Source organism: Crassostrea angulata, chromosome 3 (assembly GCF_025612915.1).
Source record: "Crassostrea angulata isolate pt1a10 chromosome 3, ASM2561291v2, whole genome shotgun sequence".
Lineage (NCBI taxonomy): Eukaryota > Metazoa > Mollusca > Bivalvia > Ostreida > Ostreidae > Magallana > Magallana angulata.
In genome coordinates this window covers 49,138,272-49,158,892 of record NC_069113.1, presented here as the reverse complement: position 1 = coordinate 49,158,892, position 20,621 = coordinate 49,138,272, and the positions used below count along the sequence as shown (strand labels likewise).

The window sequence follows — 20,621 nt, the reverse complement described above, 5'->3', positions numbered from 1 at the left end:
GTACAACTTATTCAGTAAACCCGACGTGGCCAAATCCAAGATGGCAGACGCCGAACAATCTCTTGTAAATGGTGTCACAAATCTTAGTGTCAACGGCAATGAAAAGAGCAAAGAAAGTGTAGACGAATTTGCGAAAGGTTGGGGATTTCAACTCCCTGAACTATACAAACTAGCCGTCAGATTTTACAAAGGTAATTCATGTGATATCTCAAATTACTTGTAAACAAATTGTGTACATTCCTTCTCTGCCTCAAAAAGCAAAATGCATTCAAGTGGTCTACATGAACGTGAGTTAGAAAATGCAGTGGTTGAAATTAATTCTGGTTTTTGTTGAAGACAGAAATATAGTATAATACTTAAGAACTTAGAAGTGGATGTAGGCTAAGCATTAATAATCATGTCCACCTAGTTGGGACCAATCGCCCAAATGGGATATAATAGCCCATTTGGGATATAATAGCCCAAATGGGATATAAATTTAAAGTGCAAAAAAAAAAATTGGTTTTGAAATTTTTGATATAAATCCGTATTAATGTGAATCAAATGCAACAAATTTTGGTTAACAAGTTTTCCTTTAAGCCTGTACAATGATGTAGTTTGTAAGATTGATCCCCAAGAAGTTCTGGATATACTTAGGGATCAATCTCCATAATAGTATCGTTACAGAAAATGTTGTTTTACCAAAATTATTACATTTATATAAAAAATTTCAAAATCAATTTTTTTTTATTTTTTAAATTTATATACCCCATTTGGGCAATCAGTCCCGACCTGTTCCCAAAAGAGAATGGTAAGGTGGATGACGTGAAACAATTGCCTATCACCTATCTAGAAAAATCTTTTGTAGAGAAATGGACATGCATAGCATATAGTCACTTCTCTTTGCAAACTCTTATATTTTACATTAACACTGATTAATACATCATTCGTAGTAAATATTATGATTGGTTTCTGACATTTACATTTTAACCAGCAAGAGAAGCAGATGAAGCTATGCCTTTCGGACTCACTCGGAGTGTCTTGTTTCTCTTTAAAACATTAGTTTACCACCAAGCCATAACCCAATTACTGTCTAAATTAAAAGGGCATATGTTGACCTAAATATTTTCCATAAAGTTTTTTTAAAATTTTTAAAAATATATATATATATGTATATGTGTAGTGTATAATTGGACATCAACACAATTTGGAATTCTTTGTTATGTAAAGAAAGCTCATTTGTTTCTTCACATTTAGGTTGCTGTAGAGAAAATATCACACTTTAAAACAAAATGACATGTAACTAACAGATTTTATTAGGGTCTTCCTTTTCCAACGGAAGACCCTATTGTTTTTGTTAGGTTTCTTTTTCTCTATTTTTCACTATTATTATTCTTTTTTTTCTTAACACTTTTCTTAAAACTCAAATATCTCAAATATGCTACAATGGATTTTTATGAAAATTTCAGGAATAATACAAAATATCAAGGTCTTTTATCATGTACATTTTTGTTGATGACGCCACTTTGGTCGGCCGTTATATTCATTTTTCTTTTTGTAAAAAGTGATCTTGTCCTCCCTTTTTTGCAAAAACGATTAAAGATAGAAAATTGAAAGTTTCAGGAATGATAGATTTTTGAATGTCTAGGGCCGATCAGGTAAAACTACGATCGTCCGTCACTTCCGGTCCGCTCAAACAGCATTTTTGGAAAATTGTGTTTTAGAATTTTTTAAAATAAAATAATCTACAATTTTTTCCCATCAGAATATGTTTTAAACTTATCAAATATTAATATGAGCAGGTCGTCCGTCACTTCCGGTCGTCACCGGAAGTGATTTTAATATTTCGATTTTTGGTGAAGCATATGCGTTTAGTTGACATTTTTGTACTGAATACAAAACTGAAAACCGTTTTAAAATCGGACAACGCATTGCAGAGATATTGAAGTTTAAAAATGACGTTTTCCGGAAATCTGCATTTTGCATTGTAGGTTGGAAAATTAGTTTAAAAGGAAGTTAATATGATAGTAAATCGTACCAAATGTCAACAGTTTAATTGAACCCTATCAATTCAAAATCAAACGAAAGACCCATTTGTTGCTCGCAACAAGGTGCTTTCAGGTAATTTAGGCATTCTCGAGAAATTAAGCGTCAAAGTTTGGAAGGTAGATCTGAGTAGCTCAGTCGATAGAGTCGTGGACATGGCCTAGGTGACCCGGGTTCAAGCCCCGATTGCCGCAATTTTTTTTTACTATTTTTCGCTTAGATCTACGATTTTATCTTTGAAGTGATAAGTTTAATCTAATCTATTCAAATTTGGACGGAAGACCCACTCGTTGCTCGCAACGAGATCGTGTCTAGTTATCATATTTATTGTTAGCAATCATATCTATACAAAAAATTCTGATTTAAATGTTGTTCTTAATTCCATCGTGACCAGGTCCCTTCAAGGGTTTTGATAAGGCTCTCCTATCCTCAACCTCAAAGTACTTTTTTTTCATCTTAAAAATGTTATTTATCTTTCAAACTTTGTAAATGAAGTAAAAAGAAATATTTGATGGTATCCATGCATTTAACAAAGTTATTGCAATTTTGGCCACGATGAATATAATTGAATAAATATACAAGTTGAGATCAAATTAGAAGAAAAAAAACCAGATTGTACCGTTGCATCTGTTACTCTAACCCCTTTACCTATATATAGTAGGTCTCCAAGGAGCCAATAGGCAAAAGCATAGCTGCAATAATGTAGCCCTCTCCAATTTTTTATATCTGATGTTTACCTCCCCCCTCCCCCCCCCCCCCCCAAAAAAAAAAAAAAATCAGGAGAGGGCTACATTATTGCAGCTAGGCAAAGCAGTTCGTAGAATAGCTGTTTGTAATATTAATGCTACAAAACTAAATAATATTTTTCAATATTATAAAAAGCAGATTTATGGTCCAAAAATAAAAATTCCAGATAATTTAGAGTTAACGAACATTACTGAGGATTGGAGATTGATAAACAGTAAACTTTTTACTCAGTTAACTCATCAGAATTTACTCTAAGACTTGCAGAGTTCTCTACCTAGACAGAAATTTTCAAATTTTTAGTTCCCTGTAGTGACAAATTGTAAGTGCATGTAATTTAGATTTATTTGATTGTTGTAGAGAAAAATGGGAAAGCATTGAAACTGAAATACCAAGATAAACTTCGATTAGTGGCATACACAAAACAGGCTACATATGGAAAATACAGAAATGATGTGTCCCCTGAAGTGGGATTTCTGGATGTTGTGGGAAATGACAGAAGGTAAGGAAAAACAGAAAAATATGGTCACTTCAATCATGTACATTTGGCTAACGTTGTATTCAGAAAAGAATTGCTATGCATAATTACCATTACACATTGCTAAAGTTTGAGGAAACCATTACTTACAATGTCTGAGACTACATGAGCTCTTGATTTGCTTGTCCATTAGAAACTAAAATATTTGTCTTTAGTTAAAAAATTTCACTTTTTTGAGGGATCTGAATAAATAAGTTGGTTTTCGAAATGTACATTAATATTATATATATCATATGATTAAAAAAGAGAGAAAGAAAATTGTTTTATCCGGAATGAGATTAGTTCAAACAAGTAAGAGTAAATTAAAGTTGATTGAAGTTACATACATGTAAGCATGAATTGATGTTTATAGTACAAAGGTACATTTTAAAGCCATCAATTTGCTATGATGGCTTGCCTATGTAGACTCTCTGTAGAAAGATAGATACTCTATAGATGCTGTTGGGTAATATCTGGGAGCTGACCTTTGGTCTCTTGAATTTGGTTTTGATCTACTGTCAACATAACAAATGTACACCCTTTCTGGAGCAAGATCGTCATCACACAATATTATTGACTTGTAAAAAGATAAGATTTAAACTGTACACACCATCTTGCACAAAGTTTCACAGATAATCTCACACAGTCTCACAAGGTCTCGCACACACTGACCTGGTTTTATTCATTTTCCTCTCCACCAGTCTCAGCACCGACCCCAGTGAGTGGTGAGTACTGGTGTTTGTTTACTGTGTAACCATGGTAACCATTTCCACTTCAAATCACTAAATTGTATATGGTTTGTTGCTTGTTCTTCTTTCAAAACAGTGTAGACTAGAACCACCTTTTTTATTTGATTGCCTTGTCAAAATATTTTTGAGACACAAGTACATGATTTTGTTTATCTCAAATGGTTGTGTGAGTTATTTTATTTAGGTAATGTTAATTACCATAGCGCCCCTCTCTGCAGGACCCCTACAAAGTTAAATTGTCCATTTGTACACCCATACAATATCCCTTTAAAAAAAATATTTTTTATCTCCCTTTTTCCTTGGTCCAATCATGCTCACCCTTTACCCATAGGGGACTAATGGGTGAAGGCTGTGCAGTGACCATGAACATTATTTCTTGGTTTTGGCAGATCTCTTGAATACCTGTAAAATTGTTTATTTCTTTACTTTGTTCAGTCTGTTAAAGGCAAAACTGACCTTAGTGTTAAAAGGTCGGAATTCAAAATTCAAGCAATTCTTTACATATCTCTACCTATCATCCTAATATGCTGTTTCAATACATGTATTGAAATGGTCACCATCCTTTGGCTTTTTCTTACAATGTAGCATTAAAAGAAAAAAATCTTAAAGTAGAATAATCAATACAGCAGCTATGTTATGTACTGTAAAGATAAAGTAAATGCTAGGTATTACCATATTGATTATCTCACTTCTTTTTACATCTGCAGTTTAAAAAACAAACCAGAATTACAACTGTTTGGTCCTAAAAGACATGTCCTGTTGCAGACATTGTTAGGGCAATGTGCATATTCTAGTGTGTCTTCTGACTGCATACAAATATTTCTGGAGCCTCTTGGCATGATCAGCTGTTTATAAATATTGAGACATAATAATTTCCTCCATTAACCCCGCTGAGTTAGGCACTGTGAGGTCTAAGCATGCAGATCTTTTGATGTATGGCCTTCCATAAAAACAGACCTGTTTATCATCTTGACAATCTAGGACAGATCCGTTTGTTGTACAAGGAGATGTTGTACATTTGTTATGTTGTCAGTAAACACTGAATTTTTTGTGAACAACTTGTTAAATGATAAAAAGAAATCTACACAAACATTTCATCTCTGCAGTTCTTAAATTTATTTATAATTCATTCAGTTTATTTTCACAAATAAATGATAATATCATCAATATCATTCCCATTTTAAGCTTTTTGAAACAATATTACAATGCAACATACAGATGTGTTATGGAAAACTACAAATCTGATTATATTTAACAAGATTACATATCATATTATAGAAAACTAATCTTCTCTGATCTAATGTATCATGTTTAATGATGATCCTCTGTGTTGTCTTTTCCAGGCAAGCCTGGCAGGCTCTTGGTGACATGTCTCAGACCACTGCGATGGCCGAGTTTGTGAAACAGTTAGACTCACTGTGTCCATTGTTCAGGCCATTCACTGAGGCCCACAATGCTGAAAAACAGGAACAGGAGAGGAAAAGGTACTCAAATAAGAGCATGTCTTCCGACTTCCAGAGTTTTGAAAAAATTAGACTTTAAAACAATGATGTATTCATTAAGTTGTCCATGTAGTGTTTATCTTGTTAATTTAATTTTTGTGCAAAAATCTGCTCTATTTCAAGTTTAAAGAAAAGAAAATTTGTTTGAATAAGTTTGTAAATTCCTGATCATATTTTAATGACATTGTTTTTTGTGCATTTAGACATGAGGAAGAGGATCGTTTACGTAGAGAGGCGGAGGAGAAAGAGAGGCGGCGACTTGAGGAGGAGGCTCAGCAACAGCTAGAGCTCCAGAAACAGAAACAGCTTGAGCAAGAGTGAGTTATAACTTAATCAAGTAATGATGTTACAGAAGCAATATCTGTAAAGATGCTCCGAACAAAACTGTTATGTTGCAAAATTGGGACTGCATTTGCCATTCCAAAGGACTCCTTACAGCAGTCTCTATATCGATGCTCCCAACACAACTGAAATATATTGAGTAGTAAAACTCTAGAATTGAAAATTATAAGTGAATTTTTATTGGAATTATTTTGTTTAGGATGCAGATTCGAGCTGCTCTCAACCAGCAGACAGCTGTCCAGTTTGCCCAGTACGCCCAGCAGCAGTGTCCCAATAATAAGCAACAAGTAAGTCACACTAAGTTATCACAATTTATTATCATTGTTGACTGTTAATTAGATAGAAACACAATGCAAAAAAAACCCAGAATTATATCATCAAACACTTGTAATCTGGCTACAATATATCTTTAATACAGTATTAGGACATTCAATAATTTGAACTATTGTTGTGAAGGAGATAACTCTTGCATGCCTGATGATTTATACTATAGACTTGTAGAAATAATATAGCAGTGATGTAGTTTTCAGCACAATCCTCATTTCTTCACACGCTCTGCATACCTTAAATTTTGATCTTTATTGAAAAAGAATATCAGCAAGATTTTTCAGAGGTGCAAATCTATAAGGGTTATAACAAATATAGTGTGTTTTACATTATAAGATGTGACAAGGAGGTGGAAAACATTGAATATTGCGTTATTTGTTATAAGAAAATTTTGTAATGGAAGTGATGCTGAATTTGGAGTAAGGTCTATAGATGAGCTTTTCTTTCAGTATGTTAATGTACCTTAATAACAATCATAGCCTGAGCATTTGTGCTGCAGTAATAACAATTCATTCATGTGTATCAATTAATCAAACTTTGCACCTGGGCATTTTACTATTTCAGGGTAGAATTTTTTCTTCTAATCACAGTAAATATTTCAATAATGAAAACTGAAAAATTTCAATAAACCTTAAAAATGATAAATGCTTGTGAATTTTACTATGCTGTAAATGTACAATTTCACATAAACAGTCTCAAGACAGGAGCACTGTTGTTGTATACATGGAGTTAAACTTGTCATGAGATGAAAGGTGTCTTGAAAGAAAAAAAACGCAGAACTACTGGTATCTATTTTTTAACATCTTTTATGAGATTTTACTATTTCATGATGTTTTTACTATGATGCCATGTTTATACATGTATTACCAATAAATTTTGGATGGGCATGCATTAAAACTAGTAAGCAGTACTACTTAGTCTAAATCAATCAAAAGAACTATTTTTCAAACATCCTTTCTTTGCTATGATTTGTTGACATGTGTAGTGGAAAATAATAGCAACTACAATAACAATAATACTGACTACAACTAGATATTTTTGGTGTAAACTTTTCAATTGTAAACATCACAAAATCATGGCAAAGTTCCTACAACATGTAATCATAGGTGTACAAAATTACGGTAAACCAACTTTTATTCAGGGCTGGGAATTTTTCACGAGGTTCCTGAGAGCCTCTTCATCATGAATATTCCTTGAAGCGACCTGATCCTCAATGTCTCTAGTATATCTTCTTCTTTTTTTAGATATCTTAAGCTTGATCGCGATAATTAGCCACTGTGAACCAATTTATCTCCGGTAAATCGTGAAATAAAGAATAAAAATTGGTTTAGAGTATTCTTGTCTCCAAGAGATGTGTATTAAATATTCACATAGATAAACCATATATTTTTTTTTTCATAGTTCATAATACTTTGGAACTGCTAGCTTTAAGTAACTGTTTTAATTCAGAATAGATGAACAGAATTTACCAGAAGGGTTGTGTTGCAGTAAGTTTGTTTGAAATACTATCTTATAATAACAGACCTAGTGGTTTCTGGTATGGGATTACCATCCTATACAGATCAATATTTGCTGCAATTGTAATGTGTGGAGGAAAATACTTGAATGATTTTCATTGTTTATTGCCATAATGCCTTTGATTTGAAGAGTTATCTATAGATAATGACATAACACAGTGCAATCCCCACCTTTCTGAGCCATTTGTGTCTGCCCTTGGGTGAAAGAGCCATATTCGGACTCTGCTTATGAGTCATGCATTTTCGTGGTGGAATTCCTGATTCAGACTAAGTTTGAGAATCACATTGAGTGTGACCATGTTGTAAGGGAATATACATGTGTTGATTGATTATTGGTTACCTATATTGATTTCTATCTCACCTGGGCTATTGAATAGTATTTTGGTTTACACGATTGACAGCTGACGGGAGGTGTCAACCATTTGGTGTGTGGCCCTCTCTTTCATGAACCTTTACCAGTGCATGTAGTGGAGATACTTTACTAGAACTTCACTTTGTCAAAGGTTTGTTGCTGGAATTGTCAATGTTTGCAGTTTCATGAAAGTGAGACTTTCTCAGAAAAATCTGAATTTCCATTTATTTACCATAGTAAACATTTGATTTCTTTCAAGTGATATTCATTGAGATGCCACTAAGGAAATCAGTCTTGGTTACGAATTATTTTGTCTGTGTAGCAGTTGGTTTGTTGTGCATTATACGCATATAAACATAAAGATGCTTCATGATTATTATCATATACTTAAAAAAAATTTTTTTTGGAGGGATGGGGGGATTTCTTTGTATTGTTGGATTAAAAAGCTGAAAGATGTGCTATATAGAATCTTTTCTATTCAAGTTATAAAAAAAAAACCCTCATATTATTAGAATAAACAGAGCATTAAATGTGATGCAAAGTACTCAGTTATTGACAAATTTACAACCTTGCTATTAGCAAGTCTCGGAGGAAAAAACCTGATGAATAAAACTTGATTAAAGGCAGAGATGGCACCTCAAGCATCAGTAATCCCATTTACATTTATACGCCAGCATCTTGTCACGAAGGGCCTATATATCAGCCTCAGTCTGCACACACAGGGGCCCCATCCTAGCTGTTTTACTGCGATAGCTATATCATGCAAACTTCTTCTATTGATCCACCTGCATCAATAGTCGTCAATGAATTTTAATTAAGACCTGCATTAGAATAGTATGATGTCAACAGCTAGGAGGTATATAGGTTTTTGCTAATTTTCTTTTATATTATCAATACTGCTCTGTGTCTCTTAAATTTTAATCTTTACTGGGGGAGACTGAGTGGTTTAAGAGATCAGGTATTAAGTGGAGGGAAATATTGATTGGATGTCTGTATGTAGGGGAGGCTGGGTATTGATTTTCTTCCCCCCATTATATTTATTGATGGTTTCATCATTGATGTAATCTCTTCACATTGAAGCAGCTTGTTTTTTGTCCTGTCTCTCTTGAATCAGTGGGACTGTGGAAAATGCTCTTGTAAGTACAATGTAGCTATTCTGCTGTATCTTCAGGATACTAGTTGTAGCATTTATATATGTTCTGGTTTGGGCTGAAAGCTGTTTGAACTGTTGTATTATTGGATGGAACACCCGCACACAATAATTTAATTATGAGTAGAGAGGATATATGTGGGTTCTATTGCTCTGTATGTTGTTTTCCTTAATCAATCACTGGATAGGGAAGTGTTACACTAACCAGCGTTAAACTAATATTTGACTGTAGATGAAAAACATAGTTATAACCTTATGGATGTTGAGGAAGGGAGATAATCTGGCCAGGTCAGTTTCTTATGCTTTATGTGATCATTATAACTATCAGCCATCTTCTAATCTGTATTCAATCTGCAGGTTACAAGTGCACATCTTAATTGTTATTCACTTATCAGCATGCTCCCATTTCCTCCTAAACTCCAGTCTTTCCTGTCCCTATATTGTCACTTACCCCCACAATATCAGAGTGTGTATGTTGACAAGGACTAGAGGATAAGTAGTTTTGCAATATGTACAGGCTCTTGATGCTAATGCTTGGCAAAGCTGGTGTTTTGCGAACATGAGTTCCCTAAATTTCTGAATAGGAGGTTTGTGATGAACAATGTTTTCAATATTAGGATATTTAGGTGCACAGTTTCTGTTGATGGAGTAATTTGTTCACAGTGACAGGTTGTATTATTAGCCATTTTTGAAACTTTTTTATCATTCCATAATTAGTAATTTTATATTGTATGAGAAGCCTTTCTGCTGGTACCGGTACTCCTGTGAACAAATAATATCTGTAATGGAAGGATAACCATTTCAGACATGACACTTGTTGAACTTTAGCAGTTTATAGCCACTACACTAACAGAACAGGGAATTTTCAAATTGAGCTATTTTGTTATTTATGTTTAGCCTTTTCATGTACCAGTTTATTGCTTAATCCAGATGTGGTGTATGCACATGTATGTCTAGAAGTCCTTTACAGCAGATGCTTTATATGTTACTTGATCCACATATGAGACTATACTGATTTTTTTTTTAATTTGTACACTTAGCAAGAAGAGTTGATTCGACAGCTGCAAGAGCAACATTATCAGCAGTACATGCAACAGGTGTACCAGCAACAGCTAATGCACCAGCAACAGCAGTATCAACAGATGCAGCAACAGGCCGGCAACACAGCACCAGCCCCTCCCTCACAGCCTGCCCCTCCCAGTCAACAAATGGAGTCACCCCCCACCCAGCAGCCAGCTAGTCAACCCACAGAAGTTGCCTCACCCCCACCACAGGCCAATTCAGTCACCCCCAATGGAACAGAAGGGACCACAGAGAAGAGGCAAGAAGGAGAAGGTACATAAAGTGATTAATTTACAGGATATTTCCCCCCCCTGTGCCAAACGTACGGTATTATTAAGCTCTTCCACTCTGAAAGTATTAATGGTCCTGTATTTCTTTTATGTCCTTATTTTTCTCAGGAAAAGTCAGTGATAAGACGAGGAAGGTAATGATATACCTCTGGATTTATCTGCATTATACATGTATATATAAATCATACTTTTGTTATACAGGAAAAAACAAGCATACCATGACAATAATTTTGATTGAAAATTTATTGATCGTGATGATAAAAATACATTGTCATACTGATTATGGTTGTCAATTTACATATCTGTATTGATTTTTTTTTTTTGTTGGAAACTCTGCATTATGGTATAATGAATTGACGACTTAATCTTACGGTCACATGAATTCTTCAATGTTGGAGAACTGGTGTTTTTACATGCTTTGTGAGTGATGACGTGACACATTTCAGGCCAGGTTGCACCTCCGGCACTGTTAATGCCGGCCTCAGTCTGGACCCGCAAGGACATCCAATCTTTCAAAGACAGCGTAAAACACTGTCAAGAAAATGTTATTAAGATTGGTTCCCTGGCAACGGCCACCGTGAGTTCCCTCTATAACTTTGATTGGTGTCTCACTTGCATGGGTCTTTTGAACTTACAAGTCTTCAGAGCAAGCTACAAGCAAAGTCTGTCATAGCTAAAAAGGCTCCTGTATATTGAAAAAACTTCTTTTCATGTTTTTATAAAGGTAAATGTTATTAACAGTAATTATAGAGTGAACCAACTTTGATTTTAACAGTAATGGGTATCTTCTTTCAGATGTGGAATGGGTGGTTTAGGTATTATTTTCCATGTCAGATATTATTAGGTTTCATCAGTGACTTATCAATTTTATCTATTACAACAACAATTACAAGTCATTGTCCTTGTTAACTGGGGCATTTTCAAAAATATTCACAATCATTGAGTTTGTAATAATCTGAAGACTTGTAGGTTTTACAAAAATGCAAAGCATGATGCAGGGCACCTGGAACCTTCCATCAGGCTTTGTCGGCACTAGGTAGAAAACCTGTAGCTTTTTGTGTTTTAGTATGCTACTTTTTTCAATGATTTTGTAGATGATATGCCTCCCCTTGCTGCAGCCTCAATGTGGACTCGTAAAGACATAAAAGAATTTAAAGAATCCCTTCAAAAAGATAAAGATTCATGTATAAAGATAGGGTCTGGAGAGACTGTCACTGTAAGTAGCCCAACCAAGGCAAACAACCTGCATTTAGCCAAACCCTGGCAAGCAACTAACCTGCAATTAGCTTCACCCTTTGTAGATTATATTGGCTGCTATGCATAAGTAATCGTCAAAATGCTTTGATAGTAGAATACAGATGGCTTGATGGTTAATTCTATTGTAACCTCTCTGCTATATATAGAATATTTTTATCCATCTATTGGCATATACATGTATTCATTATTTCTACTAAAATTATTGCTAAAAGTTTCATATGTACAATCATGATTGTATGAAGGAAAGAAATCATTTTCAGATTTTTTTAAAAAATCGGTTACTGTCTTTGTAAAGACTTAGGGTCAATGTTGTCAAATTTAGTTTTTCTTCTGTTGTGTTTTCGTGAGAATGTTGAATGTTGTGACTTAAATTTATTTTCATTTTGTATCTCTCCTTAAGCACATGACTTACCCAAGCTGCAATAATGTAGTCTCCGAATTTTACATCAAATAATAAAAAATTTAAGAGGTTTACATTATTGCAGCAAGTCTTACCCAAGTTGCAATTGATTGAAAGTGTTGCTTTATGTTTTATTTAACTAATGCAAAATGGAAAAAGAAAGAAAGCTGTATTATATTTCCTTATAAATTCAAATTGATTTAGGAAACAAATAACAAAGATCTGTTTTATTTCCCTTCCCCTTTTGACAATGTCATTTGATAAAAACAACAAAGAATATTGCTCACAATTTCTAGCTCATGGTAAATTGAAAGAACATTGTGTTCTCATGGCTTATAATGCTTGCTTAATTTGTATCAGCAACATTTATAAATTAACAACCAGGTGTTTTGAAAGCAATTGCTTCCCATGTATTTACAGAAAGAATTGAACGCAATGCAATATGACTATTGTAATTCATAAGTGATTTGAGTTCAGCTGAGTAACTCTATGACCTTAGCTATTGCTTTTTGTCATTGTCATCTGTTATGCATTAACAATTGACCATTTTTAGAACGGTCTCTGAAAATTGTAGGACACACATGACAAAATTGGTTTGAAACATTTGTAAGGGTAGGGACCTATAAGTTTTGATTTCATGACTGCCATTCCTAAATTTTATTAATTATACCCCCGCAAACGAAGTTTAGGGGGGTATATTGGTTTCACCCTGTCCGTCTGTCCGTCTGTGCGTCTGTCTGTCTGTCCGTCTGTCCGTCTGTCTGTAGACGCAACTTTGTCCCCCCTATAGAATTTTTTATTACTGCATGGAACAGTTTGAAAATTTGTACATATGTTGAACACCATCTGAAGATGTGCACCTGCAATTTTTTTTAAGATCAGACAAGATATAATGATTTTATGACAGTATTCATTTTCCTAATTCTATATATTGTACACTAATGTTGAAAAGTAAGGGAGGTAATCCTTACAGATTTTATTAATTAATTAATAGAAAACACTCTAAAATATATTTATATAAATACATCCAGATGGATTTTTTTGTCTTTATGTCTTAATTAATAAAAAAATAATTATTTTTTATAAGTATTCTATCAACTGACAATGCAAAGTTTTTGTTTGTCAATGATAAATTCTTAGGAGCTAATAGAACATCAAAGACAAGTTTGGCTGAATTCATTTGTCCCAAGGGAGCCATTATCTGAGCCATGGCTCAGATGGAGCATGTGTTTAGGGGAAATTGATAATCTGTAAAATGGGTGATGGTTTTGGGGCTATTTTAAAACTGTTTCATGTAAACCAAAAGGTCTATCATTATAAGGAAATAAATAATATAATTATTAATAAAGAAGTTAAACTATTTTTAGAGGTTGTTTAAATTTATTTGTCAAGTAATTTGATGAAGTGACCCTATTGGGCATTAATTTAAATGAAATTCAAAATTACTGATATGATTGTAGTGTTTTGGCAATTTTAAAATTGTTTGTAATATTAAATTTTCTTTTTTACATATTTTTACATAGTATGGTAATTATGGTAATGTTTTGGGAGTTTATTAAATTTAACAAGCTCATCAAAGAAAATCATAGTCCTATGGGATCAATTTTCTGATATGGAGTTCAATTGTGCCATAGGAGAAAGTGAGGAAAATTTGTATTTCTATTCACTGCAAAGGGAGGGGTTATTGTCATTTTGTTGGTTTTTCTTTAAATCAATTAAATTAAAAAAATATATCATCAAATACATACATTTGTAAATGTATTACTGTTATAGATATGTATTTACAGTGAAATATTCTGACAATTTTGATTTTAATTTTTCTTTGTTAACTATTTTTTTTTTTTTTTACAATTCTAGAATTTTTTTTTTGTATGTGTTCCAAACCTTAATTATTATTCAATTCAATTATTTGTCCCATTTGAAATTAGCCTAGCGGGGGTATTAGTCCCATTAGGACAGTTCTAGTTTTCATAGGCATTAATGTTAATGTTAAGCGACATAGCTTTGGTTCAAATTTTTTTTTTTTGGGGGGGGGGGGGGTGAGGGGTTTACCGGTTGTTACCCCTTATATTAAAGTTCATAAAATCTCTCTCACAGAATCCTGTCAGACTTTTTTTCAGGCAAAACGTGACTGAAAATGAAAGAAAAGTTTTATAATTTATCAATTCTGGAAAGGGTTTGCATTAAAACTGTGTAACTTTTTTCTCTCAACTGTTTATCTGAATTTGACATTTGGGCAACACTTACACTTTATTGCTAATACATAATGTATCTCTTGCTATTGTAACACAATTGATGCTACACTTAACAGAGAATAAAAAAAGAAAGAAATTGGGCTATAATAATATATCATTATGTATTCAGTGAACATGTACATGTGTTATAATTGTACTGTTTCAGTTGCTGTTACTTAAAGGAAACATACAACTAGATGAAAGAAATGTTAAATTCTTTTACATCTTGCACAAAGAAGTGATAACAAGTGCCAACTTATATCAGTAATGTAATGTCAGTCATGTATCAGTGACCTATAATGTTGGTTCTATGTAAATGATGTGTGACATCAGTCTTACATCTGTGATCTATAATGTCAGTCTTATATAGATGTTCTGTGATGTGTGTAGGTGAGGGTACCCACCCACGAGGACGGGACCTGTCTGTTCTGGGAGTTTGCCACAGACTACTATGATATCGGCTTCGGTGTGTACTTTGAGTGGATGATCGCTCCAAGTACGACAGTGAGCGTGACGGTCAGTGAGTCCAGCGATGAGGAAGAGTTCGACGAGGAGCAAGGTCTGGTCTTATTGCTAGTTACTGACCAATAACATGGCTTTAAACAAATAATTATTCATGTTATACTTGATTTTTTATGTTGGCCTATCAATACTTAAAGTTTTCACTTTTAGGTCAAAGAGATGTGATTTCTTTTTTATCGTACCTTATGTTAGGTGTTGAATTTGTTATGGGATTCAGAAATGTCTCAATAATTGTTATTTTGAATAAGTTCCAATGAGTGATCAAATTTTGCTGTGAAAACAGGGATATAGCTTATTCATCCAATTTATATGACAGATGTTTATCTGAATAGAATTGTTACTGTGCTTAGTTCACATGCCTGCTTTATTTGTTCACAGACCCAAAGAATGACGTTGAACAAGGTACCAAGAAAGAGGACCGTCCCCCGACAGACGAGATTATTCCCGTGTACCGTCGAGACTGCCATGAAGAGGTGTACTGTGGAAGCCACGCCTACCCAGGACAAGGCGTGTATCTGTTGAAATTTGACAATTCCTATTCCCTGTGGCGGTCAAAGACACTATATTACAGAGTGTACTATAGCCGATAAGTTCTTTTAATTCATAATGGATTCAGTGTACGGAAAAAAATCTGTTGTTTATTTTGGTTTGTTGCCAAATGTGATATATCATGCTTTATGATAACTATACTTCATAGTGAATGACAGTATCATTCAGATCACTGTTGATGGGGGAAATACATTTTGAATTTTAGACAAGTGGACTATGGACAGTGGTTGTTATATGGCTTGATAATAGCTACGCTGTGGGTCATCTCTAGCTTCATCTAGAAATCTCTTGAAAGCCACTTTCATAATCTTGTTGAGTTTAACTCAAGAATTTTTTTTATTTTTCTTGCCTAAATTTTTGTCGTAGATTCCAATGAATGAGAAAAAAAATAATTGCATCATTAATTTTACCTTCATTTACTTTTAGAGAGGCATGTACATTGTAATATAATGGCAAAAACAATATCAAACACACATTTAGAAAGCATTCAAAATACATGTACAATCAAAATAACTCACTTAATAATGCTAGTCAATAATTACTAGAGTTTCTCAAATAGTTGATATTTAGACTTAAGGAAATGAGAGTCATCAATAGTACATGTACATGTATTAACCAGGGGTAGATTTTTTTAAAAATTCAATTTTCTTTTCAAACAATAGGTTTTACCAGAATTGTAATTGCAGCATAATTCTATTGAAGTTTTTATATTGAATACATGTTATGTGAAGAGTGTAGAGTACAGTTGAAAAAGGTGGATGCTTAAGATAGAACTGCAATTCTTTAATGTGTTCTGTCATTAGAATAATGTATAACGAATTTGCCTCTTGTGATGTGTTTAACATTCTTTATTTATATGTAGTATGAGTTTGTTTTTATATTATTTAATCGTGACGAAATGTATGTTTAGGAGTATTAAAGATAATAACATATACACAAATGTATGTGAAATGTGTAAAAGTATTTATGAAATGTAAAACTAAGACATATCTTATATGTATTAATGAAACAAGTTTTGAAGTAGGTGGGTTTCATATGAATTTATATTGCATTATTTCTCTTTCAATCTGTTTTTGAATTCTTCATTTAGTTTGATGGAGAAAACAAATACATACTAAACGTAAACCAAATACTTAAGCTATCCAGATGTGTGGGGTTTTTTTGGTTTTTTTTCATGATGGTACATTTTTTATTATTTTTACTGTAAATGCATTTTTATTTAGAATTATATATCAAGATTTTGTTGTTATCAAGCGTTTTCTGACAGCTGATATGATACTTTCACCATCAAAGACCTGTCAACTGTACACACAAGTATATATGTTTTGGCTGCTATAGTGATTGTGTATTCTCAGTGTTTCTGCATGGAATTATTGAGGCATTTTTACTGTAAGCAAATTTATACATTACATTTACAAAATGACAAGAAAGTTGAAATCAGTTATGCTTAATAGCAGGGTTACTGCCCATGGGCTTATCGATTTCGTTTACTCAGCACATAATTGTAATATGTTATCTGAACACTGCATTTTGTGGGACACAAGTTTTCCATGGTCACATTTTAAGGCAGTGCTGATCATTATGATGACAGTTGCCTGTTTTGTGTAATCCTGCCCCACCCCCTATTTCTCGGACTGCCCAGTATTTTGTACTTTGGTCAGCAATGTCGTTACATTGTTGTCAGACTGTAAATCCATGTTATATATTGTAAATTGTAGTTAATATATTAATGAAATGTTGGTCATTGATCATTAATGAAAAAAAAATGAAAATAAATGTTTTCAGACTTAAAAACTTCAAGTATTATTTTTGTTTTAGAAACAATTGAATTTGCTAATCACTGGAATATATTGGTATTACTTTCTTTCCCAGAGCTTAATATATGTTATACCTTTAGAATACTTATTTTTAATTCATTATATCACTTGTAGTTATCTATAACACACCTGTATTTGGCTATTGATTAAAAAAAATGTTATCAAATATTAAATTTTACGTAAAGGACAGTATAGTATTACATTGGATTCTGAATAATCTCCCCAGATATGGACCAGGGATGCCTTTTACAAAGAAAGATACGTCTTTCACCAAAATTGGTTGACTTTAATTATTCATCAGCTACCAAATATTTCACAGTAATATTATTGAATCGTAAACGGAGATAAAAATCGTAGTAAATGTATCCGTAAATGTTTTTTGGCGTGCCATAGTAATTGAGGATTTATTCAATGAAACTGAAAAAAAAATCATGAATTTGTCAAAAGTTCTTTTGTAAAACGAAGCGGCACCACTTGTATCGATTACCGTGTCTGACCGAGATTAAACTTTAGTTTAATATTTATATCCAAGACATCCAATTCCTTTTTCGTGGAATCCAGGAACCTATTAACATAACTGCCGTCACTGTTGAATCCTTACGTTCTCTGCTTTCTATGTTTCTCTTTTAGAAATCCTATTACTGACAAAAGAGGAAACACGATTTAACCAGTTTACTGCATTTAATTAATGTACGTATGACTTGAACTCCTTACTCAAATACCTTTAACTCTTTAAACTAAGGACACCTGAAGTTATATATTTTTCTCTTAAGGACGTTGGATCCTGCAATCAAAGTCTTAAAGATTTTTTTCTAAAGTATTTTATTAAAATCTACCAACATAGCTTAACCAAAATTTAAAACAAAATTTTGTGGTCTATATGCTTCACTTGGCACTACGGTGTATTTAATATGACCTTTCTCCACTGAGGTGCAGATTGCACATAAATTGCTTTTCCCTCTATATTTTATTATCGGAATGAACCATGGCATCAAATACAAATTTTTACTATCTAAAATAAATAAAATTAAAATTATCATAAAGAAAAATGTTACAATTTCTTCTCCTAATTCATATTTTGAGCTTTTTGCATTGATAAGACGCTATTTTTATCCATTACCAATTTAACATGTAATGAAATTATTTAAAAGTCTCGAACTTTTTCTCAAATTATGATAAACTTGTCAGAAGAAGCTTAAAATTTCAGATAATAAAACAAAAAGTATGGGTCTATTATGTAAAATTTGAGATATGGCATGAAATAAGCTGATTTTAGGCAAAAATTGGGATTCATTTTTCCTTGACTTTTATGAAATATACGTTAAATTTGCATATACATGTCCTTAGAAATATTAAAAAATTGTGAAATTATGTTTTTCATATCAAAATGAAGATATCCTAATGCACAAACTATCTGGAAATTTTGTTTGCACTGACAATAAGGAAGCTAAAGTGACGGTACTCTAAAGCAACTGAGTTATGTAAAATGTTCATTTTCTTCTTAAAAACCTTCCGCCACAAAATATAGTCCCATACTAATCTCTGTAAATATGTAATTTTTCCTTTACTTTTTTATTTAAGATAGTTTAATTGGCATTATAAAATTTGAATTTATGAGTAGAATCAATATATGATGCATAATTTCTTGAATAGAGGTGACCCAAAATGGCTATCCAAAAACAGAGGAACGAACCTCTTTAATGAAAATATATCCCCTTACCTGAAAGTGTCAACGCTTATGATATTTTACTTTGTTAATGGTATCTTGTTTTAAACTTTGAGGTTGACCATTGATGAATGTGAATGAGCGAAATGAGCCGCAATGCGATATGGTTAGTTGTACATTAATACATGCATTTGTCCCGTGTATGAAAGTAATGGCTCTTCCTTTACTGGTACACTAATCGAAAACGATAATTAACCTACTAATCTTAACTTTCTATTAATGAAGTAACATAGATCCAATATCAACAGTTAATGCTCTCTTCATTTGTACACTTCCGTGAGTTATGAACTTAGTTTTCAACGCTCTCGCTACCTTCATATTTGCGTGAACCTCCCGCAAAGAAGGTTCTTTTTTTTGTTTAATTATTCAGTCACATATGATTTCAAAGTTCATGTACAAACACTTTATTCCTCTCTTAGATTGTGATTGAATTCTTTAAAATTATTATAGAATAATAACGGAAAATGAAATTTTAATAAAAATTTCGATTTGGACAACCTGAAGAGTTTAGGTATTTTTCACTAAGGAACTTGGACACTTGCATAGTATTAATTGTTGACTCCAAAGAGTGGGCATTCAGTTTACGTCATACAAGGCCTTTTTTGTCTCAAACGGCAGCAGTAATGCAAGCATCTTGAAGGGATTTGCAACAGTACATATTTTTTTTCTCTAAAATTGACTAGGCAAACAACAATCTTATTTATTTTCATTAGGGCTAGGATGTAAATTGAAGTGTCTTCCATACGTATAAACACGCATAAGCATTCCATTTCTATTGCCATCAAACGTGTCCGCTCATATTACGTTTGTAATGCCAAGTATCAAATGCACACATTTAGCCTCATGCAGCGAGAGAATGCGAGCAGTCTATAATGGGATGTTTAAATTTTCATATCAAAATCTCTCAAAATTAAAAACCGAGTTAAGAGCCATGCGCGGATCCAGAAAATTTTTCCAGGGGGGGTCATAAGGATAATTGTGTTTACCAGGGGGGGGGGGGGGTCCGAGGCATATTTTCGCGATAATTTTACTATGTAAATTTAATAAATTTTCATTTTCCAGGGGGGTCGGGACCCCCCCCCCCCCCCCGACCCCCCTCTAGATCCGCGCATGAGAGCATTTAAACCGAATGACAATATCGATTTTTAAAATGATTTCGGAGTACAGTTGATGTTGAAACAGTAGCATTTTAATTATCACGGAGTTCGGCTATTGTGAAAGCGCGATATTGCAATTAAAGGCTCACTTTTGAAGATGAAAGTATCCTATGACTTAGAATTATGTGGGAATGAAAGAACAGCGATTGTTCCTTTCTCACGGCTTGTTGAAGTACAGACACTTTTTACCAGGTGAAAATCAAAGCAAGGGTATTTAAATGAATTTGATTTGCGATCTCGAAATTTAAATGAAATTGACTGATATTGTGGACGATTTTTTTCTGCTCTCCCCAAGCTTTGTCAACAAAGATGTGACATTTGGTTTCCCATTTCTAATATCAAAGGATGATTGTTGAGACCAAGGTTCTGATTCTAACTTTAG

At 33.3% G+C, this 20,621-nt stretch overlaps 1 protein-coding gene across 2 annotated transcripts; it reads left to right on the top strand.

Annotated features, from left to right (window-relative positions):
- Positions 1–2: 2 nt before the first annotated feature.
- Positions 3–17,333, top strand: LOC128176556 (Golgi resident protein GCP60-like). Of its 2 annotated transcripts, none has more exons than XM_052842969.1 (9): positions 3–191; positions 3,130–3,271; positions 5,379–5,519; positions 5,741–5,854; positions 6,079–6,166; positions 10,266–10,560; positions 11,672–11,793; positions 14,859–15,027; positions 15,369–17,333. In XM_052842969.1, exons 1-9 carry the CDS (start codon positions 41–43, stop codon positions 15,578–15,580), a joined length of 1,434 nt encoding a protein of 477 aa, XP_052698929.1. In that variant the 5' UTR covers positions 3–40; the 3' UTR covers positions 15,581–17,333. The 2 variants fall into 2 exon arrangements, with proteins under 2 accessions (XP_052698929.1, XP_052698928.1); XM_052842968.1 differs by lacking the exon at positions 11,672–11,793 and adding an exon at positions 11,024–11,154.
- The last annotated feature ends 3,288 nt before the right edge of the window (positions 17,334–20,621 follow it).

What these genes read in the sequence shown, in the direction of transcription:
- LOC128176556 (XM_052842968.1), top strand. Translation starts at nt 41, where the DNA reads ATGGCAGACGCCGAACAATCTCTTGTAAATGGTGTCACAAATCTTAGT. An exon ending in CAGGAACAGGAGAGGAAAAG is followed by an intron (nt 5,520 to 5,740) that starts GTACTCAAATAA and finishes TTGTGCATTTAG; the next exon opens with ACATGAGGAAGAGGATCGTT. An exon ending in AGAGTTCGACGAGGAGCAAG is followed by an intron (nt 15,028 to 15,368) that starts GTCTGGTCTTAT and finishes ATTTGTTCACAG; the next exon opens with ACCCAAAGAATGACGTTGAA.